Source organism: Schistocerca americana, chromosome 9, assembly GCF_021461395.2.
Source record: "Schistocerca americana isolate TAMUIC-IGC-003095 chromosome 9, iqSchAmer2.1, whole genome shotgun sequence".
NCBI lineage: Eukaryota > Metazoa > Arthropoda > Insecta > Orthoptera > Acrididae > Schistocerca > Schistocerca americana.
Window position 1 is genome coordinate 42909610 of NC_060127.1, and position 25583 is coordinate 42935192.

Consider the following 25583-nt stretch of genomic DNA (forward strand, 5'->3'; position numbering starts at 1 on the left):
GGTTCACGTCCACGCTGTCGCGGCATGCTACCAATGTTAAAGACTGCGATGGAGCTCCGTATGCCACAGCAAACTGGCTGACACTGACGGCGGCGGTGCACAAATGCTGCGCAGCTAGCGCCATTCGACGGCCAACACCGCGGTTCCTGGTGTGTCCGCTGTGCCGTGCGTGTGATCATTGCTTGTACAGGCCTCTCGCAGTGTCCGGAGCAAGTATGGTGGATCTGACACACCGGTGTCAATGTGTTCTTTTTTCCATTTCCAGGAGTGTAATTTAATGTACTCCATATGCGCTGTTGGAACAATAAATCTTGAATGAATTGGAAGCCTCTAAAAGGGTGTATTAATTTTTTTGTGGCAGTGTACGAATTAAAGGATATCCTGGACTATCTCCTGCTTGTATTTTACTAGGCCTTCCAGCACGTTTCAGCTATTAAACACGAATAATATTGGACTAGAAAATCTTATCTCCATGATAGCCTGAGAATATCCTGTGGTATGGACTTAACTACGAGGGCTATCCACAAAGTACATTACGTTTTGGAATTAAAAATAAATAAAGCATTGGAATTTTTTTTTATTATATGCAGATGAAAGCCACACCTAAATACTACTTTTCTACGTAGTTGCCATTTAAATTAAGGCACTTATCGTAGCGATGGACGAGCTTGGAAATTCCTTCGTCGTAAAATTCGGCCGCCTGCGCTTTCAACCACGTGGTTACCTCTTCTTGAAGCTGTGCGTCGTCATCAAAACGCTGCATAGCCAACCACTTCTTCATTGCTGGGAATAAGTGGAAGTCGCTCGGTGCCAGGTCGGGACTGTACGGCGGATGACGAAACAACTCCCACTTAAAAGATTCGAGAACTTCACGAGTGGCATTTGCCGTGTGGGCCCGGGCGTTGTCGTGGATCAGCAAGATCTTTGAGCCCAACTTTCCCCTGCGCTTGTTTTGTATTGCTCTTCTGAGGTTGTGCAGAGTTTGGCAATACCTTTGAGAGTTTATTGTAGTGCCTCTTTCCAGGAAATCCACAAAAATCACACCTTTTCTGTCCCAAAAGAGGTAACCACGTGGTTGAAGGCGCAGGCGGCCGAATTTTACGACGAAGGAATTTCCAAGCTCGTCCATCGCTACGATAAGTGCGTTAATTTAAATGGCAACTACGTAGAAAAGTAGTATTTAAGTGTGGCTTTCATCTGTATATAATAAAAAAAATTCCAATACTTTATTCATTTTTAATTCCAAAACGTAATGTACTTTGTGGATAGCCCTCGTAGTATAAAAAAGCACTCTGTCTTCAGGCCACAAGTGCCGCATCGGGACCATCCGTATCATCATCAGCTGAGGATGTGGATAGGAGGGTCGTGTGGTCAGCACACCGCTGTCCCTGTCGCGATGATGGTATTCTTGACCGAAGCCGCTACTATTCGGTCGAGTAGCTCCTCAATTGGCATCACGAGGCTGAGTGCACCCCGAAAAATGGCAACAGCGCACGGCGGCCTGCGAAGTGCCGGCCACGCCCGACAGCGTTTAACTTCAGTGATCTCACGGGAACCAGTGCATCCACTGTCGCAACGCCGTTGCCTAAACTCGTGTAGTGTGATATTAAATATCATTTGAGAAAGCTTAGGACCTGAAAGTATAAAAATTATAATCATAACACTGAACATGTTTTAAATAACAGATGAGTAACAGTCAGTGTGAGCTCGAGGGCATTTTTCCTTCTGCACAGGTGACACCATTTGGCGTGCACCCCCTTCTGCCCCCGCCCCCGCCCTCCTCCACCATCCACATCAGTTTCCTTTGCATAGATTCTTGATAAGAATTTTAAAACTAAATCTACCTCTAATAATAATAGAGATGGGTGGTTCTTTATTTTTAAAATAAAGACTACGTAGCCATTTCACTGTAACAGAAACAAATTTCTGAATCCTATTGCAGTGCTAAATATTAAAGGATTCAATTCATTTCCATTTCAGGTCATTTCTGAGATCTTTGAAACCTTTTAACAGTAATACCATGCGGTATATTAAACTGTGTTGAAATAATGAAGATACACAATGTATGTTACTTTTTGGCGTAATAATGGAATTTTTTGTTTCTATAGTTTACAATTTAAATCACTCCCCATAGGAAACCGTGGCATATAAATGCAGGAAATATCAGTGATTAACACTGGTGTCCAAAATTCAAGCAACAAACGAGTATTTCCCCGTCTTGTGTCTAGTTCACGATATAATTATACAAACTGTCAGCAGATGTTGTTACGATCGTGTTCTGCCCAGAAGATGGCATTGCGATAAACGGACAACCACGACAGCAATGACGTCTGTGCACCTGTCAAGCAGGGTAGTGTTTGCCGGGTAGCCCCACATCCACAGTCGCTGTGTACTCAGTCACAGACTGTGCAGTATGGCACGGAGAAGACGCCTATCAGACTCTCTGCTGTGGAGAGCCCTAGGAAGAATGGAAGCAGGACAGTCGCAAACTGATGTGACCCGATGCCTTAATGTCAATGTTGTCTCTCGGATGAGGCGACAGTTCATAGAGACCGAAACTGTATCCTGGAGATAAGTACAGGGCCGACCACATATGACATCAGAAAGAGTAGACCGTCATTTGGCAGTAAGATTAAAATGGTACCGTCTTCGAACTGCACTGCAACTGGTATCTGACCTCGTAGCATCCACTGGACGTGTTCAAAAAAAAAATGGCTCTGAGCACTATGGGACTTAACATCTATGGTCATCAGTCCCCTAGAACTTAGAACTACTTAAACCTAACTAACCTAAGGACAGCACACAACACCCAGCCATCACGAGGCAGAGAAAATCCCTGACCCCGCACTGGACGTGTTGTATCGAGGCAGATGGTGTACAGAGGGCTTCAGTAGAGTAGCCTTTATTGTTGGAGACCTGCTGTCTACCTGGCCTGTCTTCACAGAAGGGAACGTCTAGAGTGGAGCCGTCAATGAGTCACCTTGGCGGTCGAACAGTGGGCCAATGATGTTTTCATAGATCAGTCTGGATCTGGTCTGGAGAGAGATTCTCGACATTCACATCTGGAGGGCGCGTGGCACACGATTTGGGGACCCAAGCATTGTGGAAGCAGACCGATATCGTGGAGCATACCAACTGGTATGGGCAGGGGTTGTGTGGACCACTCTAACACCTGTTCATGAAATTTTGCGGCTCAATCAGCAAGATTTAACAGCTGTCAGGTACCGTAAGGAGATCTTGGGGTCTCATGCGCGGTAGTTGGGAAGTGCTGTTGGCCCAGACGTCGTGCTGATGGACGATAATGCTGGACCTCATAGAGCACGGATGGTTGATGTCTTTTCCTTGGAAACACATAGCTTGGCCTGCTCGCTCTTTCGATTTGAATCCCATAGAGCATGTCTGGGATACGTTAGGAAGACGGGTCAGCACCAACCAACCCTTCTCCAAGACCTGCGAGAAGCTCTGCAGGAAAAATGGGCATTATTGAATCAACGTGAGATTGATGACATCATTCACAGCATGCCCCGTCATTGTATGTATTGGTACCAGACGTGGTCACACTCCATACTGAACACATTAACCAGTTGTTAGAATGTTTGTGAAAATCCGTTAAGTTGGAAAAAACGAAGAAAATTTTTGTTTACCGTTATCCATGTGGCAGTCTATAACGTTTTGTATTCTTTATATTATTTCTACTTTACTATCACCTGTTTATACTGATTTGTGGCAAAATAATAGCAACAATGCAAAATTTCTGTTTGTTGCTTTAAATTTGGATACCAGTGTATATTGACATGTTAAACATAAGACACTGTTTACCTGCTTAAGTTGTATTTTAGATGTCAAGAAATCACATGAGATGGTAGTAAAATTTTAGAAAATTTGCCATGAAAGAAGTTGAAAATTGATTTGTTGCTTTAAATTTGGATACCAGTGTATATTGAGATGTTAAACATAAGACACAAATGGTTCAAATGGCTCTGAGCACTATGGGACTTAACATCTGTGGTCATCAGTCCCCTAGAACTTAGAACTACTTAAACCTAACTAACCTAAGGACATCACACACATCCATGCCCGAGGCAGGATTCGAACCTGCGACCGTAGCAGTCGCGCGGTTCCGGACTGAGCGCCTAGAACCACTAGACCACCGCGGCCGGCTAAACATAAGACACAGTTTAACTGCTTAAGTTGTATTTTAGATGTCAAGAAATCACATGAGATGGTAGTAAAATTTTAGAAAATTTGCCATGAAGGAAGTTGAAAATTGATAAAGATGATTAAAACTTATATTTATGGAACAGAGAAGTAATACACAAATTCATTGGTGATTCGAAAAAGAAAATACTCTGTGGGCCTGAGTTCGGTTGTATGTGGCAGCACAAATTTAAACTGGCAACGTACATCACTGAAATGATGTCAGATGAAAATCTTTTCACGAACGTCTGAACCGCTAAAGATTTATTATTTTCATGTCTATTGATATTGCGATAAAATTTTGTTATTGCATATACAGGGTGGATTGCATTTAACAACAAAGACTGACACATGTGAAAGCATACGAAAACTGAAGCAAAACCATTCCAGTGTACGAGGGTCCGCAAACGAGCGTTTGCGAAAGAACTGCGAATGTGTGGTTACAAGCCGACACCGCTTTCAGAATGAAGTACCGTCCTAGTTATTACGAATGTACTTGATACGTAAACCTCCCGTCACAGAGGCACCGACCTTGTTCATCTCGGCCTCGTTGAAGCCGCCGATGAGGAACATGATGTTGGCGCAGATGTCCTGCGTGAAGGCGCCGTCGCTGCACATGATCTCGCCCGCCATCGTGATGAACTCGTTGCTGGGCAGGAACTCTCCCAAGCCGATCAGCTGCGTCAGCATCTGCCAGCACAACAGTCAAATGCGTCAGCATATACCCACAGACATCTCAAATGTGCCAGCAGTCGCCAACGAGACAATTAAATGCGGCGACATGTGCGCGTAGAACAGTCAAATGTATGAGCATCTGACAACAGTGAAAATAAAATTGTTAGCATGTGCTCAACAGAACAATTTAATGGATCAGCATCTGCCAAGAGGACTATGGAATACGTCGGTATCTGCCAGTAAAACTGTCAAACGCGTTAGCATCTGCCAAGATAGCAGTCAAACATGTCAGCCTTTGCCAACGGTAAAATGAATGAGCAACTGCCAACAGAACATACAGATGGATGGGCATCTGATTCTGAGCAGTCAGATGCGTCAACATCTTTCAACAGACTATTTGAATGTGTCAGTATCTGCCAACATTCAAAAGCACAGCTAATTTCTACAAAAAAAAGAAGAAAAGACATGAGTAAGTCTCTCCATTAGTTTTGTGTCAAACTTCACCTCTACAAACACTGCAGTAATCTTTTACGTCAACGTATTTGGAACACCTGACTTCCATCTTAGATGGTCAGCTACCCCACCTTTCCTATAACATTTGGATGATTGATACAGCAATGACTTGGAATAAGTGAGTGTGCAGGCAACATATATACGATTTCTATGTACTGTATAGCTGCATACTGGCCATCTACAGTTAAATAGAATAACACATTTTCTGCTTCGACTGTCACCCTTGGTTTACTTTGATGCAATTCATCCATTCCTGTCACTTAGCAGATAACCTATTCATTTCGGCATAACTGCTGCATCAACCATCCTCCTTATATCGAGAACTACTTCAGCAATTAAGACCGTATCTTCGCCTACAGCTTTAAACAATGACACTGGCTGCAATACACGCCGAAACAATATTAACAATATTCTTTACTAGGAATTTTTTTTTTCATTGGTTCGTTGCAGAATTTCTCCATTCCTTATTCTGTCTACCTGTACGATCTTCAGTGGCTTCTAATCCTTTCACTTTTGTCTTCCTCGTTGTTGACTTTTCATACATATGCCGGTTTGTGGTCCAAATATCGCTTTCCAAAATTTTTTCTAGTCTTTATTTTTATGTTAGGAGTAGCAGCTTGTGTCTTTTTTACATAGTGTTGAGTGGTACTTAAGTAAATAAATTAGTGAAATAAAAGTGAAGTAGAGGAGGAGGAGATTAGTGTTTAACGTCCCGTCGACAACGAGATCATTAGAGACAGAGCGCAAGCTCGGGTGAGGGAAGGATGGAGAAGGAAATCGGTCGTGCCCCTTCAAAGGACCCATCCCGGCATTTGCCTGAAGCGATTTAGGGAAATCACGGAAAACCTAAATCAGGATGGCCGGAGACTGGATTGAACCGTCGTCCTCCCGAATGCGAGTCCAGTGTGCTAACCACTGCGCCACCTCGCTCGGTGTAAAAGTGAAGCAGAAATTAGAATATAAATCAGTCACGATTCTAGTGAAACAGATATAAATTTAGCATCAAAAATAGGCTACTCTTTTCAGCTACATACACAAATAGCTTTAAATAAAAGTTCTATGTGAAACAGAGGTAGTTGTCCTTAGAAATAATTTCAGTCTACGTTTAAAATTTTATTGGTTCATGGTGTGGGTTCCTGTTGTCATGTCCTAGTTCATGAACCACGGGCAACGTATGAGTGGCCAAGTAAGTGGTCCTGACAGTCGGGATACCAGTTACTTTGGAATAAGGCTGGGCATCTCGGAAATATTCTGAGTCGTGGTCACCTTTGTGCTCAGACGGCAAAGACAACCAAATCCACCGGTTAGTTCCTCAACCGTTAGGGGTAAAACTCAATGGGACCCCGGGCAAGTAAGGCCAGCAACCTGCTTCCCTGGTGCTTTAAATATGATGCTGGCAACAATCAGAGCAAAATGCCTCGGACCTTTGGAGGTGACGGAGTCCCACCTCTAATTGACAAACCAGGGACTCCTAAGATACGACTCGGCAAATGAATGGTAATGAGATGTGGAGCTATTAATATCAATGGGGGCTACTCTGGGAAGAAGGTAGAGCTGGCAGAGGCTGCAAGTAAGATGGGATTGGAGGTTTTAGCTGTTCGTGACATTCGGGTAAGGGGTGAGAAAGAAGAGGAAGTGGGAGAATACAAGGTCTACTTGTCAGGAGTCAAAGCAGGAATAGCACGATGGGGTTTAGGGCTTTATATCAGAACAGAAATGGAACCCAGCGTAGTTGCAATAAGGTATGTAAACGAACGACTGATGTGGATAGATTTGACAGTGTCTAGCAAGAAAATTAGGATTGTGTCAGTATATTCGCATTGTGAAGAGACAGATCAAGATAAGATGGATAGTTTTTATGACGCACTCAGTGATGTAGTGTTCTGCTCGTGGGTGATTTTAATGCCAGGGTTGGAAATCGAACAGAAGGGTATGAAAAGGTTGTGGGTAAATTTGGAGAGGATATGGAGGCCAACAGGAACGGGAACCAACTCTTGTATTTCTGTGCCAGTATGGGCTTGGTAATTACAAACTCCTTTTTTAAACATAAGAACATGCACCGGTGTACTTGGGAAGGCAGGGGAACCAGATCTGTCATTGACTATATAATAACAGATCAGGAATTCAGGAAGGCTTGAGGGACACAGGTGTATTCAGGGGATTCTTTGATGACACTGTTTAATCTGCAGTGAAATTGGTATTGTGAGGCCAAACGTGCAGGAGGTCAGGTCAATATGTAGGAGGATAAGAGTGGAGAAACTTCAGGATAAGGAAATCAGGCACAAGTACATAACAGTGATCTCAGAAAGGTACCAGTTAGTTAAATGTAGTCAATTACAGTCATTGGAAAAGGAATGGTCAAGGTACAGGGACACAGCACTAGAAGTGGCTAAACAATGTCTTTGGACGGTAGTGTGTAAAGGTAGGTAAAGGTAGAATGAAGCAAACAGCTTGGTGGAATGACACAGTCAAGGCAGCCTGTAAAAGGAAAAAGAAGGTGTATCAAAAATGGCTTATGTTGAAGAAAGAAACAAAGCCAAACAGATAATTGCAGCATACAAGAAGAAATCTTGGGAAGACTTTGGAAACAGGTTGGAGACTTTGGGTCAAGCTGCTGGAAAACCATTCTGGAGTGTAATTAGCAGCCTTCAAAAGGGAGGTAAGAAGGAAATGATAAGTATTTTGGACAGGTCAGGAAAACTGCTGGTGAATCCTGTTGATGTCTTGGGCAGATGGAGGGAATATTTTGAAGAGTTGCTCAGTGTAGGTGAAAATACGATCAGTAATGTTTCAGATTTGGATGTACAATGGGATAGGAATAATGATGGAAATAGGATCACATTTGAGGGAGTGGAGAAAATGGTCAATAGACTGCAGTGCAATAAAGCGGCTGGGGTGGATGAAATTAAGTCGGAACTCATCAAAGACAGTGGAATGTCAGGTCTTAAATGGCTACACCGGATAACTGAAATGGCGTGGGAGTCGGGACAGGTTCCATCAGACTGGACGAAAGCAGTAATCACACCAATCTTTAAACATGGAAACAGAAAAGATTGTAACAATTACAGAGGTATCTCTTTAATCAGCGTTGTGGGTAAAATCTTCTCAGGTATTGTTGAAAGGAAAGTGAGAGTATTAGTTGAGGACAAACTGGATGAAAATCAGTGTGGGTTTAGGCCTCTTAGAGGTTGTCAGGACCAGATCTTTAGCTTACGGCAAATAATGGAGAAGTATTATGAGTGTAACAGGGAACTGTATCTATGATTTATAGATCTAGAAAAGGCATATAACCGGGTTCCTAGGAGGAAGTTATTGTCTGTTCTACGAGATTATGGAATAGGAGGCAAACTTTTGCAAGCAATTAAAGGTCTTTACATAGATAGTCAGGCAGCAGTTAGAGTTGACGGTAAATTGAGTTCATGGTTCAGAGTAGTTTCAGGGGTAAGACAAGGCTGGAACCTGTCTCCACTGTTGTTCATATTATTTATGGATCATATGTTGAAAACAATAGACTGGCTGGATGAGATTAAGATATGTGAACACAAAATAAGCAGTCTCGCATATGCGGATGACTTAATTGTGATGGCAGACTTGATCAAAAGTTTCCAAAGTAATATTTCAGAGCTAGATCAGAAATGTAAGGACTGTGGTATGAAGATTAGCATCTCCAAAACGAAAGTAATGTCAGTGGGAAAGAGATATAAACGGACTGAGTGCCAAATAGGAGGAACAAAGAACAGATGGACGGTGTCAAGTACTTAGGATGCATATTCTCACAGGACGGCAACATAATGAAAGAACTGGAATCGAGGTGTAGCAAAGCTAATGCAGTGAGCGCTCAGCTACGATCTACTCTCTTCTGCAAGAAGGAAGTCAGTACCAAGACTAAGTTATCTGTGCACCGTTCAATCTTTCAACCAACTTTGTTGTATGGTAGCGAAAGCTGGGTGGATTCAGGTTACCTTATCAATAAGGTTGAGGTTACGGATATGAAAGTAGCTAGGATGATTGCAGGTACTAGTAGATGGGAACAATGGCAGGAGGGTGTCCACAATGAGGAAATTAAAGGAAAACTGGGAATGAACTCTATACATGTAGCAGTCAGGGCGAACAGGGTTAGATGGTGGGGTCATGTTAGACGCATGGGAGAAGCAAGGTTACCCAAGAGACTCATGGGTTCAGCAGTAGAGGGTAGGAGAAGTCGGGGTAGACCAAGAAGAAGGTACCTGGATTCGGTTAAGAATGATTTTGAAGTAATAGGCTTAACATCACAAGGGGCACCAATGTTAGCAATGAATAGGGGATCATGGAGGAATTTTATAAGGCATAATCAGTCTTAAATGATGATGATGACGATGATTAAAAATTTTAGTAACTACCGCCATCATATGTCATTGCCCAAATGATCAACTACTTTTGTGCCTGCGTGCTGGCAGAGAAAGTGGTATGGAAATTAATATGGAAAACCAGATATTGACATTATTCGAAATAACATAATAAACGTATAATGTGGACAGGGTTAAATATTTCAAACATCCCAGAAACCTCATAGTAAGTGAGAGTTATGATGCTAACGTCATTCAGTGTTGTACTGCCATAATCAATGACACATTCTCAAAAGAAAGATTGTTATTGGACTGAAGGGAAAAAATGATAATATTTACATATGGAGCACGATTTTCACTCCGAAGATTGGCTTGATGCAGCTCTCCGTGTTACTCTATCCTGTCCAAACTTCTTCATCTCCGAATAATGACTGCAATCTACACACTTCTGAATCGCCTACTGTATTCATCCCTTAATCTCCCTCTACGATTCTTCCCATCCACCGCCTCCCACACTTCCCTCCTAAACTGGTGATTCCTCGATGTCTCATCCTAGCTACTTTCATATCCGTAACCTCAACCTTATTGATAAGGTAACCTGAATCCACCCAGCTTTCGCTACCATACAACAAAGTTGGTTGAAAGATTGAACGGTGCACAGATAACTTAGTCTTGGTACTGACTTCCTTCTTGCAGAAGAGAGTAGATCGTAGCTGAGCGCTCACTGCATTAGCTTTGCTACACCTCGATTCCAGTTCTTTCTTTTAGTCAATTTGCGCCACAAATTTCATGTCTTCCCAGTTCTATTCAGCACCTCCTCATTAGTCACGTGAAATATGTAGCTAATCTTCAGCATTCTTCTGTGGCACCACATTTCAGAAGCCTCTATTCTGTTCTTCTCTAAACTGTTTCTCATCCATGTCTCACTTCCACAGATGGCTATACTCCAGGAAAATACCTTCAGTAAAGAATTAATAACACTTAAATCTAAATTATACGTTAGCAAATTTTGACTTTCCATTGCCAGTCTACATTTTATACCCTTTCTACTTCGGCCATCACCAGTTATTTTGCTGCCCAAATAGCAAACCCATCTACTACTTTTAATCTCTCGTTTCCTAATCTAATACCCTCAACATGACTTGATTTAATTCGGTTAAATTCTGTTATCCTTGTTTTGCTTCTGTTGATGTTTATCTTATATCATTCTTTCAAGACACTTTCCATTCAGTTCAACTCTTGTTCCAAGTCATTTGTTGTTTCTGACAGACAATACGTGTTAGAAGCTGTATAGAGAGCTTCGGGATGCGATACTGGAAACAGATAAAAAAAAAAAGGTAAATGGAGCTACAAAACAATAAATTAAGATATTCTGAAACTAAATAATGCGAGAAGTTTATTAATCTCCCACAGACAAAAATACGAATATTTCTGATAAAAATATCGAAAAACTTTCAGAACATGTTACAGCTTTATTGATGAGAAACTTAAGTCAGTCTTCGTTATGTTATAGCTGCAGGTATTACTATTCTCTCCAAATTCCTATACAGGGTGTCCCACTCAAACCTCCCTGATTTCAAAGACACAGGAAAAAAACCGCAGTAGATACGACAATGAAAAATGCACCACATTGTAGAGCATCTCAAAGAATTTATTTATTTATCATCAATACACCTCTACATGTGAACCATTTGTAGTACGAAGAATATCGAGTCTATGTTCACTTTCTTGTCAAGTTCTTTATAACATTTCCTCTGTTATTGTTGCAATCGCGTTAGTGATACGATGTCGCAACTTAGGAATATCGCCACTTTGGTCTCATACACGCGGTCCTTGACGAATCCCCACATGAAGAAATCAAGCAGCGTAATGTCGCGTGAACGTGGTGGCCAGGCAATGGGTCCCTCGTGTCCGATCCAACGATTGGGAAATTTCCTATCCAGGAACTTGCGAACGGCCGTTGCCCAAAGCGGCGAAGCTCCATCTTGTTGAAAAATAATGTTGGGTTGCATGTCTTGTATCTGAGGGTACACAAACCGCTCCAACATGTCCAGATACACTGTACCATTCACTGTTTGTTCCGCAAAGAAGAACAGTCCAACAATCCTGTCGTGTATTAGCGCACACCAGACGTTTAGTTTAGGGCTATCACGAACATGTTCAATGACAACGTCCGGATTTTTCGAACCCCAAATCCGAACATTATGCCTACTAACCCTTCCTGATAGATGAAAGGTTGGCTCATCTGAGAATAAACATCTTTCCAGGAAGCTGGCATCCATATTAATAAGCTGGAGCATATCCGCAGCAAATTGCTGTCCATGTGGTTTGTCGTTCGGCATCAGATGCAGAATTTGCCATTTGTAAGCAGACATACGAAGACGCTGGTGGACTACACTATGCAATGTTCATCGAGGTACATTGGGTTGTCTAGATGCTTGACGAATTGACTTACGTGGGCTTCTGAGAAACATCTGTTGTCCTCCACTGGCTCTTCTGAAACTCCGTAACGCGCACCGCCAGAATGTTTCAGAACGCTTCCTTTTGCCAGAAACTTTCTATACCATTCCTTAATTGTTTTCACGTCAGGTGAATCACATTCATACACACGACGATAATTTGTTTGCACTATAATCAGCGATCTTGTTACTGCAAACCACACTACTGCTTGCGCTTGCTACGGTGGAGTCGCAATTTTCATTTCATGCGACCATGCTGCAGTCTGGCGACGATACTTGGCACTTCTAACGCAGGAATATAAATTCTCTGAGATGCTCTACAATGTGGTGCATTTTTCATTGTCGTATCTAATGTGGATTTCCTCTTCTGAGTCCTTGAAATCAGGGAGGTTTGAGTGGGACATCATGTAGTTTATTTTTGATAAATTTCATTAGCGTATATAAATCACTCATTAGCGAATATAAATCACAATACCGAGATGGAGTTGTGCAACATAAACGAAAGTTGGTAGAGGTGTCTCTATATCTGAAAGATTATGTCTACTCAAATTTCTCGCCAGTTGCGTAAGAGTGGTGGTAGTAGAGGCACTGTGAGGATGGAACTCAGGTTCCCTTTAAAAACAGGCTCTAACGATCGTGAGCGTTAATTACCTTCGAGTTTGGACGTGGTGAGTCGATGTTAGTCAAGAATGCCTTTAAGGCGACAAAGACGACATTAGCGACACCTCACTGAGTTTAAATATCATATTACAGGGCTAGGAGAAGATGGATGTTCATTCTATGATATAGCAGACTTGGAAGGAATGTAATTACTGTACATGTTTGCTGACAGCGGTGGTCACGGAAATGTACAGTCACAAGAACACCGGATTCTGGACAGCCATTTAGCACTACCGAGAGGGAAGACTGTCGTATTCGGCGTATGGTTCTAGCTACCTGCAGCAGCAATATGAGCAACAGTTTCAGCACCACAGTGACACAACGAACTGTTACAAGGCGGTTACTTCAAGGACAGTGTGGTGTGCGTACTGTAAGACCTTCGGTACGCACACCATCAGATTATTTGACTTGTCGCTCTAACGAAGTAGGCGAGTGTCAGCAATATGTCTCGTGGTCTTATTGTGGCGTGTTTATCTTCTGCCATTAGGTCAGACGATAGAAATGCCACTTGCACGCTTAGAGTAGCACATTGACCGTGACCAATTTTAAACAGAACTTGATTAATTTTCACACCCATTTATTAAAATAATAACAAGCATAAAATTACTTAGCTTGATTCTGGATGCTATTTACAATCGACAATCTGAAGTTCCTTTGGTCTTGGTACGTTAATCTTATTCTCACATATCTCTTATACTTGACGAAGTGTCTATACATTTATTTTCATGGCTATGTACAGGAATACGATAATCTTATTAGGTGCAGACTGAAACTGGACCACAGACTAATGCAGACTAATGCAGACTGACTAATCTGAGGTCTGTACACTCGTTATAATACCTCGAGCGTTGAGGTATCACTGCGTGAGTGTGATCTGTGAGGAGAAAAGGTTCTATGTTAGCAGCAATCTCACTGGCTGCGTTACATATTAATATGCGTATCAGCGGAAGCAGAATTTGGTCCGTCTCTAAGACAGCGCCGTCTCGTAGTGAGGAGATGGACGAGCACTGCGCCTGCGCTGTTGTGCTTAGCGGGGCGCGCTCTAGTGGCAAAGTTGTGTACGTGCTGACTCGACACCCCCGGGATAACAAGGCCGTCCAGCAGTGTTAGTGACGTCACACTAAGCGGCCCATAGCCGACGCAGCAGTCCACGGACACCTCCGTACAGACGTGCCTGATGCTAACGATCTTCTGTCCGTCATTCAGAAAGGAGCGAACTATGATTCGAACCAAATACCAAATTATATATATTCTTGTAAACAGCATAAAGGTTCATAACGAAATACCGATTACATATACGGGCAGGAATAAGTTTAATCGATTGAGGAACTTTGCCACTATTTTATAATTGTCAGAACACTATTTAGCTTTAAAACTTGCATACAGGTGGTGACAAATGCCAACTGACAGCAGGCCTTAACATTTTCAAGCTATTACACTGAAAGTAAATTATCTTAAACACTGTCATACATAGCGAAACCCCCACAGCTTTCGTTTACAATAAGGTAACAAGAGTTCGCTTTATCTCATAAAACACATGACTATTGTGAATTTACTCATATGTTCAAGGTGACAGCTCTTTTCAAGAATTTTTGCAAGTGTATCCCCAGTAATAAAGAATGGAAACAAAAGATAGATATCAAATATTCTCCTTTTAACATAGACATCACTGAACACAAGATTCTGTCTTGCACTGTGATACTAAGGGACTGCTCTTCCCTTTAAGAAAAGCCTGACAATTTGAAGTTCACTCTGCTATTGAAGATACACTTCTTGAAACAATATTAAAAATGTTATGAAAGGTAAGGAAATGAAAAACAACCAAGTGCTTTACATGTAAGAATGTGAGCAAAAGGCTGAGGCTCTCTTTACTTACCATTTTCAATCTCTCTACAGCTTTTCCACGTAGAAATCACCAACTTCAAGTCTCATTATTGCTGTCTGTTACTAACAAAGTGCTTTTCTATTTAGAAAACCTGACAATTTGATGTTCATTCTGGTACTGAAGATAAACACATTTCAGAGGAGTTCTAGAACCTATTCCTGCCCGTATATGTAATCGGTATTTCGTTATGAACCTTTATGCTGTTTACAAGAATATATATAATTTGGTATTTGGTTCGAATCATAGTTCGCTCCTTTCTGAATGACGGACAGAAGATCGTTAGCATCAGGCGCGTCTGTACGGAGGTGTCCGTGGACTGCTGCGTCGGCTATGGGCCGCTTAGTGTGACGTCACTAACACTGCTGGACGGCCTTGTTATCCCGGGGGTGTCGGCTGACTACGCGGAACTATGTACACAAACAGACAGCTCAAAGCCAGACGCCCTTTAGCGCGCATTCCACAGGCTGTGTTAAGTTCATTCCACTGACCCCAAACCACTGCAGTTTGCTACTCCAGTGGTGTAAAGCGAGAGCATGTGGAGGACAGGCTTGAGGTATCCTTGGTTTTCTGATAAAAGTTGGTTCTGCCTCAGAGTCAGTAATAGCCATGTGTTGGTTAGAACGAGACCAGTTGAGGTCCTGCAACCAACTCGTTCGCGTGCTAGGCACACTGGACCTACACCTAGAGTTATGGTCTGGGGTGTGATTTGGTACGACAGCAGGAGCACTCTCGTGGGTATCCCATGCACACAGACCACAAATTTTTACATCAGCCTTTATTCAATCTGTTTTGCTGCCATTCATGAACAGCATTCCAGGGGATATTTTCCAACAGGATAACGCTCGCCCACATATCGGTGTTGTAACCCAATTTGTTCGGCAGAGTATCAACATGTTGCCTTAACCTGCTCTATCACTTGATCTATCTCCAATCGAGAATATACGAGACATCATCAGAAGACACCTCCAACATCATCCACAACCAGCATTAACTGTCCCTTTATTGATCGACCCAGTGCCATAGGCATGGAACTCCATCTCACAGACTGATAACCGGCACCTGTACAACACATTACACCAGTTATTAATGTACCAGCATTTCGCACTTGCAATATCTTATCTCGCGCTGACATTAATTTGTGATCTTTCTATGTTAATGACTCAAATATGTTACCTAGACAAATGTATTCCCAAAATTACATTAATTATTTTTTGGAGCTACGATTTCTTTTCCACTAGTGTATGTTTTGGAAGTTATGTTTAGAGTGCCTAGCTCCTTGAAGAGTTCCAACGATGTTACAGCGAGTGAACACTACATACTGCTCTGAATGCTCACTTTTATGCAGTCAGTTCCTTCTAAGTGATGAGTACCGAAAAATGTGTTTGGATGTCAGTTTATTTGTTTATGAAACTATAAGTCATACAAAGGTTAAATTTCTCAAAGTAGTCTTCGACAATTTCAGTAATTCGTTCCTTTCGTTTGATATTTTTATCACTGAATATAAGAAAAAATTGAATAATTCTGCCCACTTTACTGCCGTCTCATCTTACGCTACAATTGAGGTCTGAAGCTGGTGTTATTTCTTTTGATGTACATAAATGAGTATATTCGTGTTCTTTTTCGAAACTAAGAAATTCTCTGCATAGGTACCAGCGCTGGCTGTTCTGTATTTTTCATATGTGTGATGAATAGAAATTGTCCTAAACGTGGGTCCTGTGTGTTTCCATTCGTGATTTCTGTACGTTTATGAATTTTACTCTCTATGCATTGTCTCCGTTTACTTATGCCGATACATTCCAGTTGACTGTAATGCTATTTCCCCTAGTCTTTAAATATGGCCTTAAATATTGTCTTCTACTGATAGCCTACAATATCCAGTTAGCTATACCTGGACACTTTATCAGATTACTCACTTTGTTGCATCCTCTTTTCATCAATATTCTACTATCTCTTCATTTCGCTTTTTATCCACTCACTTTCTAACATTCTTCTTTAAGTACCATTTTCCAAATGCTTCGATTTTGCCCTTCTCCTGATGTTTCATCGTCTACGTGTCATTTTCACATGCAAATGAACTTGTGACGTATTCCTTTTACTATTTCTCTATTCCTGGTCACTAAAGGGTTTCTTAACGGACACTAATGTATTACTTGCACTATACTTACTTCTTCCATTCTGCGCTCATTTCAGCTTAATTTCATCCCCATATTCTAGGCTTTCCACGTAATCGTTTGCACTCAGCAGATATTCTAAACTTACTTTTTTTCCAAGAAAAGCTATGTCATTGTATAAACATTAACGCTGGTATTTGTTACCCTTGAGCACTCATTTTGATTTTGAAATTGTTTTCTTTGATTGCTTCTTCAAGATAAGATATGGATTACAGCGGTAATAACATCCGAGCATATCTGATATACATCTTATCATCACTTACTCTGTCTCAATCATCCACTTTTGTAATTTCAAGTATGTTTTCATCGTTATTTGAACTGGTCTTTCGTCTCATAAGAATATCCCCATGTGTTTCAAGGCACTGACACAGACGAATACTCTTTCTAGGTCTACAAATTCTACTGAAATACCTTCCTTTTGCTTTACGTTTTCTTTCATTACTAGGTACAAAATCAAAACTACGTCATTGGTACCTTTGTCGAATTCTTTTTGAACTTTTCCAGTGCCTCTCCATTCTTTATACCTGTTTTTCTACATATTACTCTTACAAAAATTAAGTCTACATAAACGGCCTACAGTGTAAGGCAGAGGGTATCCACTCTATTAACTGGCGCCTCATTTTCATTCTCCACTTATGAACGAACCGCGATGAAAATGACTGGCCACATGACCCTTCTATCACCCGAATTTATCTTATCCCAATATTGTGCACCCTCGGCGAGAACTAAAGTAGAGGCAGCAAAACATTGTCACAGCCAGTCTCTGATATCGGTTCTTTAAACATCACTAACACTACAAGAAAACTGATTCGTGTATCTTGCGAAGATTTGCTTTAAGCAAATCATAAAAGTACCGTACAGACTAAATATTTGAATTACTTGTGTCTCCAAATACGTTCGTACCTGGAAAGGCAATATTGGAGAATTGGTCGGATAGGAAGTTTGCACAAAGTACAATTCTCAGGTACTTAGGTAACTCTGTAGTAGCATTTGGTGGCTGGCGGTTACTGTCAAGTGAACCTTTTTAACGGAGGTCATGGTCGCTTTTCACTTCAAAACTATTTATTCATGAACTCCACTGATGCAACATCGGACATGTGGCTATTGTTAAGTGAAGTAATCAAATGTTTTGTGCTTCAAACACGAACCAATATGTCGTCATCACATTTGCTGCGTGTATTACGCTGATGTCATCTTTTACATAGATAACATCGGACCACTACACACTGTTGTTGTTGTTGTGGTCTTCAGTCCTGAGACTGGTTTGGAGCAGCTCTCCATGCTACTCTATCCTGTGCAAGTTTCTTCATCTCCCAGTACCTACTGCAACCTACATCCTTCTGAATCTGCTTAGTGTATTCATCTCTTGGTCTCCCTCTACGAATTTTGCCCTCCACGCTGCCCTCCAATACTAAATTGGTGATCCCTTGATGCCTCAGAACATGTCCTACCAACCTATCCCTTCTTCTAGAAGTTTGTCGCTTCTCCCCAATCCTATTCAATACCTCCTCATTAGTTGTGTGATCTATCCATCTAATCTTTAGCATTCTTCTGTAGCACCACATTTCAAAAGCTTCTATTCTCTTCTTGTCCAAACTATTTATCGTCCATGTTTCACTTCCATACATGGCCACACTCCATACAAATACTTTCAGAAATGATTTCGTGGCACTTAAATCTATATTCGATGTTAACAAATGTCTCTTCTTCAGAAACGCTTTCCTTGCCATTGCCAGTCTACATTTTATATCCTCTCTACTTCGACCATCATCAGTTATTTTGCTTCCCAAATAGCAAATCTCCTTTACTACTTTAAGTGTCTCATTTCCTAATCTAATTCCCTCAGCATCACTCGACTTAATTCTATTACATTTCATTATCCTCGTTTTGCTTCTGTTGATGTTCATCTTATATCCTCCTTTCAAGACACTCTCCATTCCATTCAACTGCTCTTCCAAGTCCTTTGCTGTCTCTGACAGAATTACGACGTCATCGGCGAACCTTAAAGTTTTTATTTCTTCTCCATGGATTTTAATACCTACTCCGAATTTTTCTTTTGTTTCCTTCACTGCTTGCTCGATATACAGATTGAATAACATCTGGGATAGGCTACAACCGTGTCTCACTACCTTCCCAACCACTGCTTCCTTTTCATGTCCCTCGACTCTTATAACTGCCATCTGCTTTCTGTACGAATTGTAAATAGCCCTTCGCTCCCTGTATTTTACCCCTGCTACCTTCAGAATTTGAAAGAGAGTATTCCAGTCAACATTGTCTAACGCACTACACACTATACTGTATTAATGCCAACACAGGCCTCAGTGAACATGTGCACTGGTTTAATGTTATTTGTGTAAAAGATGACACTGGCGTTATGTACCCAGCACAAGGATGTTCTGCAGTAACAGAGCAGGACACACACTGTAACGAAGAGCTCGCTAAATTAGCTGTGAAACTACACGATCTTCATTTTGTATTACTACGAAATACAAAAGCCTACTTTTTTGCCTGTTGGCATATTATGTTGTTTACCTATGAAAATGTCTCAGTTCATTACAATTCAAATAATGTTTGATCGAAAATGTAAGAACTGAAGTTGAATGTACTGAAAATATTCTTAAATGGTCTTATTCAGTAGCAGTTTGTGATAGCGTCTTTTGCACTAAACACAACCATACAATGACACAAGTAACACAAATGCTAGTGAAATCAATGAGTTACAAACTGCATCTATAATTAGAAATACCAATTCAGAATTGTTATAATTATAAATCTATCAATTTTTTAGATGAAAAGTCATGTATTTCATGACTCTGCATAATAAGTCTATGCATACTGATTATGCTGGTCACCATATTGTAATACTACCTATTTCAAGTAAAAGTTTTTAATTGTGTTCCATCAAAATTTGTGAGTGTAACAATACCTGTGAAGAACCTCCAATCTTAAAACACATAAATAGCTGGGCAGTTTTAAGTTTGTCAGACTTGATGTGTTTGTAAAACGTAACACTTTAGTACATTGTGAAAATGTTCTAAAATAAGTCGGAATTTTTTGTTAGAGTGCGTTCATAATATTCTACTAGCATGAAAACCTAATTTTATTTCATCTGCAGCTACAAAAACAAATTAACCATCCGCTATAATTTACATTAATATCTGTGAAAAGCTTCTCGAACTATTTCGAAACAAAGTGCAAGTTAATTTTCATCGACACTTTATCATTACATTTAGTACCGAATTATTACAACGTGATGATAACATACCTGCATTTTAGATATCTTTCCTCGTTTTGATATTTGCTGAAGAACAATTTTGGCAATATTTGACATCGGCCACACAGGCGAAGGTCCAACAGTGGATGTTACGAATAAATAGTTTTAAAATCAAAGGCGACCGTGATATGTTTTAAAAAAGAAATCTCCCTGTTGGGAGTAATCGATTCCTCCACAAAGAAACTGATTTCATTCGTTCATTCACAAGCATGAGTGACAGATACGAATGGGCAAATGATGCTATTGGCTGGCACATCTGCTGCTACTGCTTATTCGCATCTATGCAGCTATATGCAAAACGCTCTGGACTCTTGCAATAAGAGTAAATTGGGGTATCCCAAACCAATTAATTTTGGGTATCCCACTGACTCACAGACGCACTAATCCATTGTTACACACACATACACACACAAAAGTATTTTGGAGTCCTATCTGTTTTAATGAATGACGTAAGTACACTGGCTGACAGAAAAACCAAGCGCCCGTAAAGGGGAAGAGGAAACGAAATGAATGTTGAGGGTATGAGACGTTATTACAGTGATTACAAAACAGATTGAAATCTACAAAGAACTTGGCAGTCTGAGACCGCTTGTCAGTGCCACGTTGCACCGTTCCGGTCTGGATGCAGTAGCTGATTCTGGTGGGAAGGGTATCAGCAAGCCTTTGGATCCCCTCCTGAAGCAAGCTGACCATCAGCTGTAACTGGTCGCTCAAATCCTAGACACGTACTGGCACAGGAGAGGAGCTAACTAACGTCTGAGCTGGTCGCTCGCACGTTCTGTCGAGGACAGGTCTCGGAGTACCTCAACATCGCGTAGACCGTCCATACAGATACGTGCCATGCGCGGACGAGCTTTGTCATGTTGAAAAATGACACCGTAATGTTACAAAGAACAGCAACACGCACGAGACGTGACACATGAGGACGCACGATGTCCCTGACGTACCGTTGTCTTTTCAGTGTTCCCTGAGTCACAGCCAGCAACGATCTGACGTCATTGTCCGATGCCTCTCCAAAGCATGACACTGGGAGTAAAACCACTGTGCCTCCCCAAAACGTTGGAAGAATGGCACCTCTGCCAAGATCCTCGTCATATACACCGATCGTGGTCACTGGTCATCCAGAGTTGTCCAGAACCGCGATCCATCACTGGACACAGAGCGACACCATTCATCAGCAGCCCATGCTCCGCAGTGAAGGCACCACCCCAAATGCGGCCATTTCTATTGTGGTGTTAACGGCAGTCTGCGCATGGGACAGTAATTCTCTTGTCCGGCTGCTGAACAATGGAAATGGAAATGAGCGTTTGGCGTCACCGGCCAGGAGGCCACTTGTGGGGCAGGTCCGGCCGCCTTGGTGCAGGTCTTATTACGTTCGACGCCACATTGGGCGACCTGTGATCCGGATGGGGATGAAATGATGAAGACAACACCGTCCCTGAGCGGAGAAAATCCCCTACCCAGCCGGGAATCGAACCCGGGCTCATAGGATGGCAATCCGTTACGCTGACCACTCAGCTATCGGGACGGACAGTCTCTGAACAATGTTGCTGGATAACATGGAATGTTACAGAAAGGCAAAAATACGACGGGCTACGACGTGTGTGCTGTGCACAACGCTGTGGTACTCCCTTGTGGTGATCAGATATGGCTGACCGGGAAACTGACAGCGAGTAGTGGACAGCTGGGCAAAGTGGCCAGGCTAACGTACTCCTTGTTTTAAAGCTGAGTAGCAATAGAAGGATATACATAGAAATCTACATCCACATCAATAATCCGCAACCCACTTGACGGTGTGTGGAGGAGGGTACTTCACTTACCACTAACCGATCCCCCAATCTCAGAAGCTGCGTTAAGGCCGCGAATAAAACAGTGACCCGAATATAGAATAAATTTCCTTTGCTTTTTGTCTATGGTTACAAATTTTTGACATCAAACTACCGATATCGGTAGTACATTAGGACATGTTTTTATAAAACAGATCTGAAAATGGTCATTATAGAACGAAATCGGTAGTCTGATGAAAAAAACTTGTGACCATAGTTGTAAAGTAAAGGAAATTCAAATTGATCCCCCATTTCCCGTACCACTCGCGAAAGGCTCGTGGGAAGAATGATTATCGGTAAACATCTGTGTTAGTTCTAATTCTCGAATTTTTTCGTCGTGGTCATTTCGCGATATATATGTGGGAGGAAGTAATATTTTGTCCAGCATTTTACGAAAAGTACTCTCTCAAAATTTCAATAGTAAACCTTTTCGTGACACACAGCGCCTCTCTTGTAGCGTCTGCCACCGGTTCTTGTTGGGAATCTCTGTAGCGCTCTCGCGCCGACCAAACGATCCCTGGACGAAACGCGCCGCTTTTTGTTGGAACTTCTCTACCTCTTCTGTCAGTCCTACCTAGTAAAGATTCCAGACTGATGAACAATATACAGGAATCCCTTGATCAAGCACCTCCCAAACCAGTTCTTTAGTGGATGAGTAACATTCCCTTACGATTCTTCCTATGAATCTCAGTCTGACATCTGGTTTTGTAACTATTTGTTTCATGTGGTCATTCCACTTATGCTCGTTCTCGATGCGATTATAATCTGCAACTATTCAAGTATAATATCATACCTTAGGAGCTAATTAAGTATGACCGGCCTTGAACAGGCAACATTTTTTTCTGGAAGCAAATTGGTTTTGTTCAGGATTCCAAGACACCATATTATTCTCTTATTTTTGGCTACAAAACCAAATTTTTCACCATTATCTGTGTTGTGTTGGATACCTTGGACGGCCAGTATGACCGCATGGTATCACTCTCCTGGTCGACGTCGGAGGCAACGTTTTGCTGCATCAGTAACCTCCCCGTCACCCATGAACGGGTTCCCGCGGGGTGCCAAACAAATAGAAGTCGGAAGGTGCGAGATACGGGCTGTAGGGCGGAAGAGAAGAAAAAGTCCAATGTAGTTTTGTGAGCTCCTCTCGAGTGTGGAGACTTATGTGAGGCCTTGTGTCGTCATGGAGAAGGAGAAGTTCGTTTGCATTTTTGTGGCGACGAATGCGCTGAAGTCGTTACTTCAGACTTCTGAGAGTAGCATAGCACACTTCAGTGTTGATCGTTGCACCATGAGAGAGGACATCAAACAGAACAACACTTTCAGAGTCCCAGAAGACCGTCGCCATGACTTTACTGGGTGAGAGTGTGGCTTCGAACTTTTTCTTCAGAGGAGAGTTGGTGTGGCTTGACTTCATGGACTGCCGTTTTGTTTTCGTTTACAAAGGGCAGACCCAAGTTTCACCGCCTGTGACGACGTTCGACAAAAAATTATTCGACCTTTCTTTATTCGTGTCAGAGGTACACTAAAATGAACACATATCCAGTACACACAAAGAAAACCATACAGTATTCACCCAGAATTGGGCAACTGTGATAGCATTGGGTGCTGCTGACGTTAAGTCCTTCATACTACAGCTGGTTGGGCATGAGTTACATTTGAAGAGATGCCGGGTTGTCTGCAATTACCGCATTCGCACAGTGTTGTGTTGGCATTTGGCAGTTGGAAGTTCCATTTAAGGAGATTGTCCCTCGATCTTGCCACTTCAGTCCGGAGTCTGTTCAAGGACTTCTAGATCACCCACTTCTCCGTGTGTCCAGGCGGCAGGGATTATGGGGGTGTCATCCAGTTTGACAGGTGTTTGCCTCTTCCTTTCCACTTGGGTAGCCGCAGCTGATCCTTCTAAATGCTGTGAAGTTGTTAGGACATTCTTCCTGGACTTCAGTCTTGGCTTGGTAGGTTGATGTGCAAAGAGTGGATGTGAGGTCACTGTATTTGATTTATGCCTCTCGATGTTAGCGGCGACCTCTCTTCTGATGTCACATGGAGCAATCCCAGCGAGACAATGAACTTTGTCTGTGGGGATTGGCCTTACGCAGCCTGTAACAATCCTACAACTGTCATTTAAGGCTACATCAACCTTCTTTGCATGTACTGAATTGTACCACACTGGGCTAGCATACTCTCCTGCAGAATGGCATAAGGCAAGAGCTGTTGTTCTTAATATTTGTCGATGTGTACCCCAGCTCGATCCCGCCAGTTTGCGGAGAAGGCAGTTTCTGGAGGATATTTTCTACTTCAGCTTCAGACAATGTTCCTTGTAGGTCAGTGTACGGTCGAGAGTGACACCCAAATACCTGGGGTGGGAACAATATTCTAGTGCAACTCCATTCCAGAATATTTCTAGTTTCCTGTCAGCTTGTTTATGTTTTAGATGGAATGAACACACTTGCGTTTTCTAGGATTGTGTGCGAGATGATTCTTTTCATAGTAAGTACCAAGCTGTTGTAGACTGTGTGTAATCATTATCTCTAGATCTTCAAACCGATTGCCCTGGGCAGCAAGAGCAAGGTCATCAGTATATATGAAACTTTTGTTCGATCAACCTCTCAACGCGCAAGCAGTTCTGCTCAGATGGTCCTTCATTACTCTTTATCGTCCCCTTTTAGACGGCGAGGACGCCAGCTGCCACACATCTTTGAGTTTCCCAGCTGGTGGACGAGTGTCTCAGCATTGCCAACACAGACTTCCAGTTGAGCAGCGAGGTCTTACATCACGTCGAATAAGAGTGCCCGCACGTTTCAACATTGCAGGAGTCAGAGCTGTGCGCAGTCGGCCGGCGCACAGGAGAACGGAAAGGTTCGTGTGACCTTGTTGCGATATCACAGACGTCTCGCCCAACGACTCACCGTGCTTTTGTTCATTGCCAGATCTCCGCAGACATTCTGCAAGCTCCCATGCATACCTGGGATGCTCTGGTTTTGCACTAAAAGAAAATCAATGACAGCTGCTTGGAACGCACCACCGTTACAGACTCCATTTTGAAGGCTACGTATAGTGCCGCCATCTATCGGAACTTCGTGAAACTATAAGGACTGGACATTCCACGATGTCCGACAACATATTCCAGATTTTTTTCAACCGAAAAAGAACGAAAAAAAGTTCTGCGTTACTTGTTGAGTGCTCTCACGCACTCTATACAATTCAATTTTCACAAAGTGACCATTTTGAACTCAAAATTAAGGAAAAAAGTACTGTTTTAACAAATAACTACATATAAATTATTGTAGAACATGATTCGAATTAAATTATTTACACTTTTCACAAAGAACACTCGAACTGTGTTTCTCAACTCCTGCACAGAATTCGTGGGCCCAGAAGGAGCACTACTCGTACTAAATCCACTTCTCTTCTGGGCCTGAATTTCAAACTTTTTCTTCGCGGTACATACGCTATGTGTCTTCATCGTTGTTGTCAAAAAAGAGTTCTTCTAGGGTTTGTCTTCCTGCTCTTCCCACTCATCTTTCTATTGCCTTTCTTCTCTTTGGCCATTTCCTTTTCCCTTCTTTTTATTTTCTTTTCCTTCTCCTTATTCTAGGTC

The 25583-nt window shown here is 42.0% G+C and overlaps 1 protein-coding gene across 1 annotated transcript in view; it reads right to left on the reverse strand.

Annotated features, from left to right (window-relative positions):
* The window catches only part of LOC124550969 (lipase 3-like), a 78443-nt gene that overhangs the window by 16790 nt on the left and 36070 nt on the right, over positions 1-25583 (reverse strand). The window contains exon 5 of the mRNA XM_047125788.1: positions 4729-4887. Coding sequence (XP_046981744.1) covers positions 4729-4887 — 159 coding nt within the window. The remainder of the gene's footprint in view (positions 1-4728; positions 4888-25583) is intronic.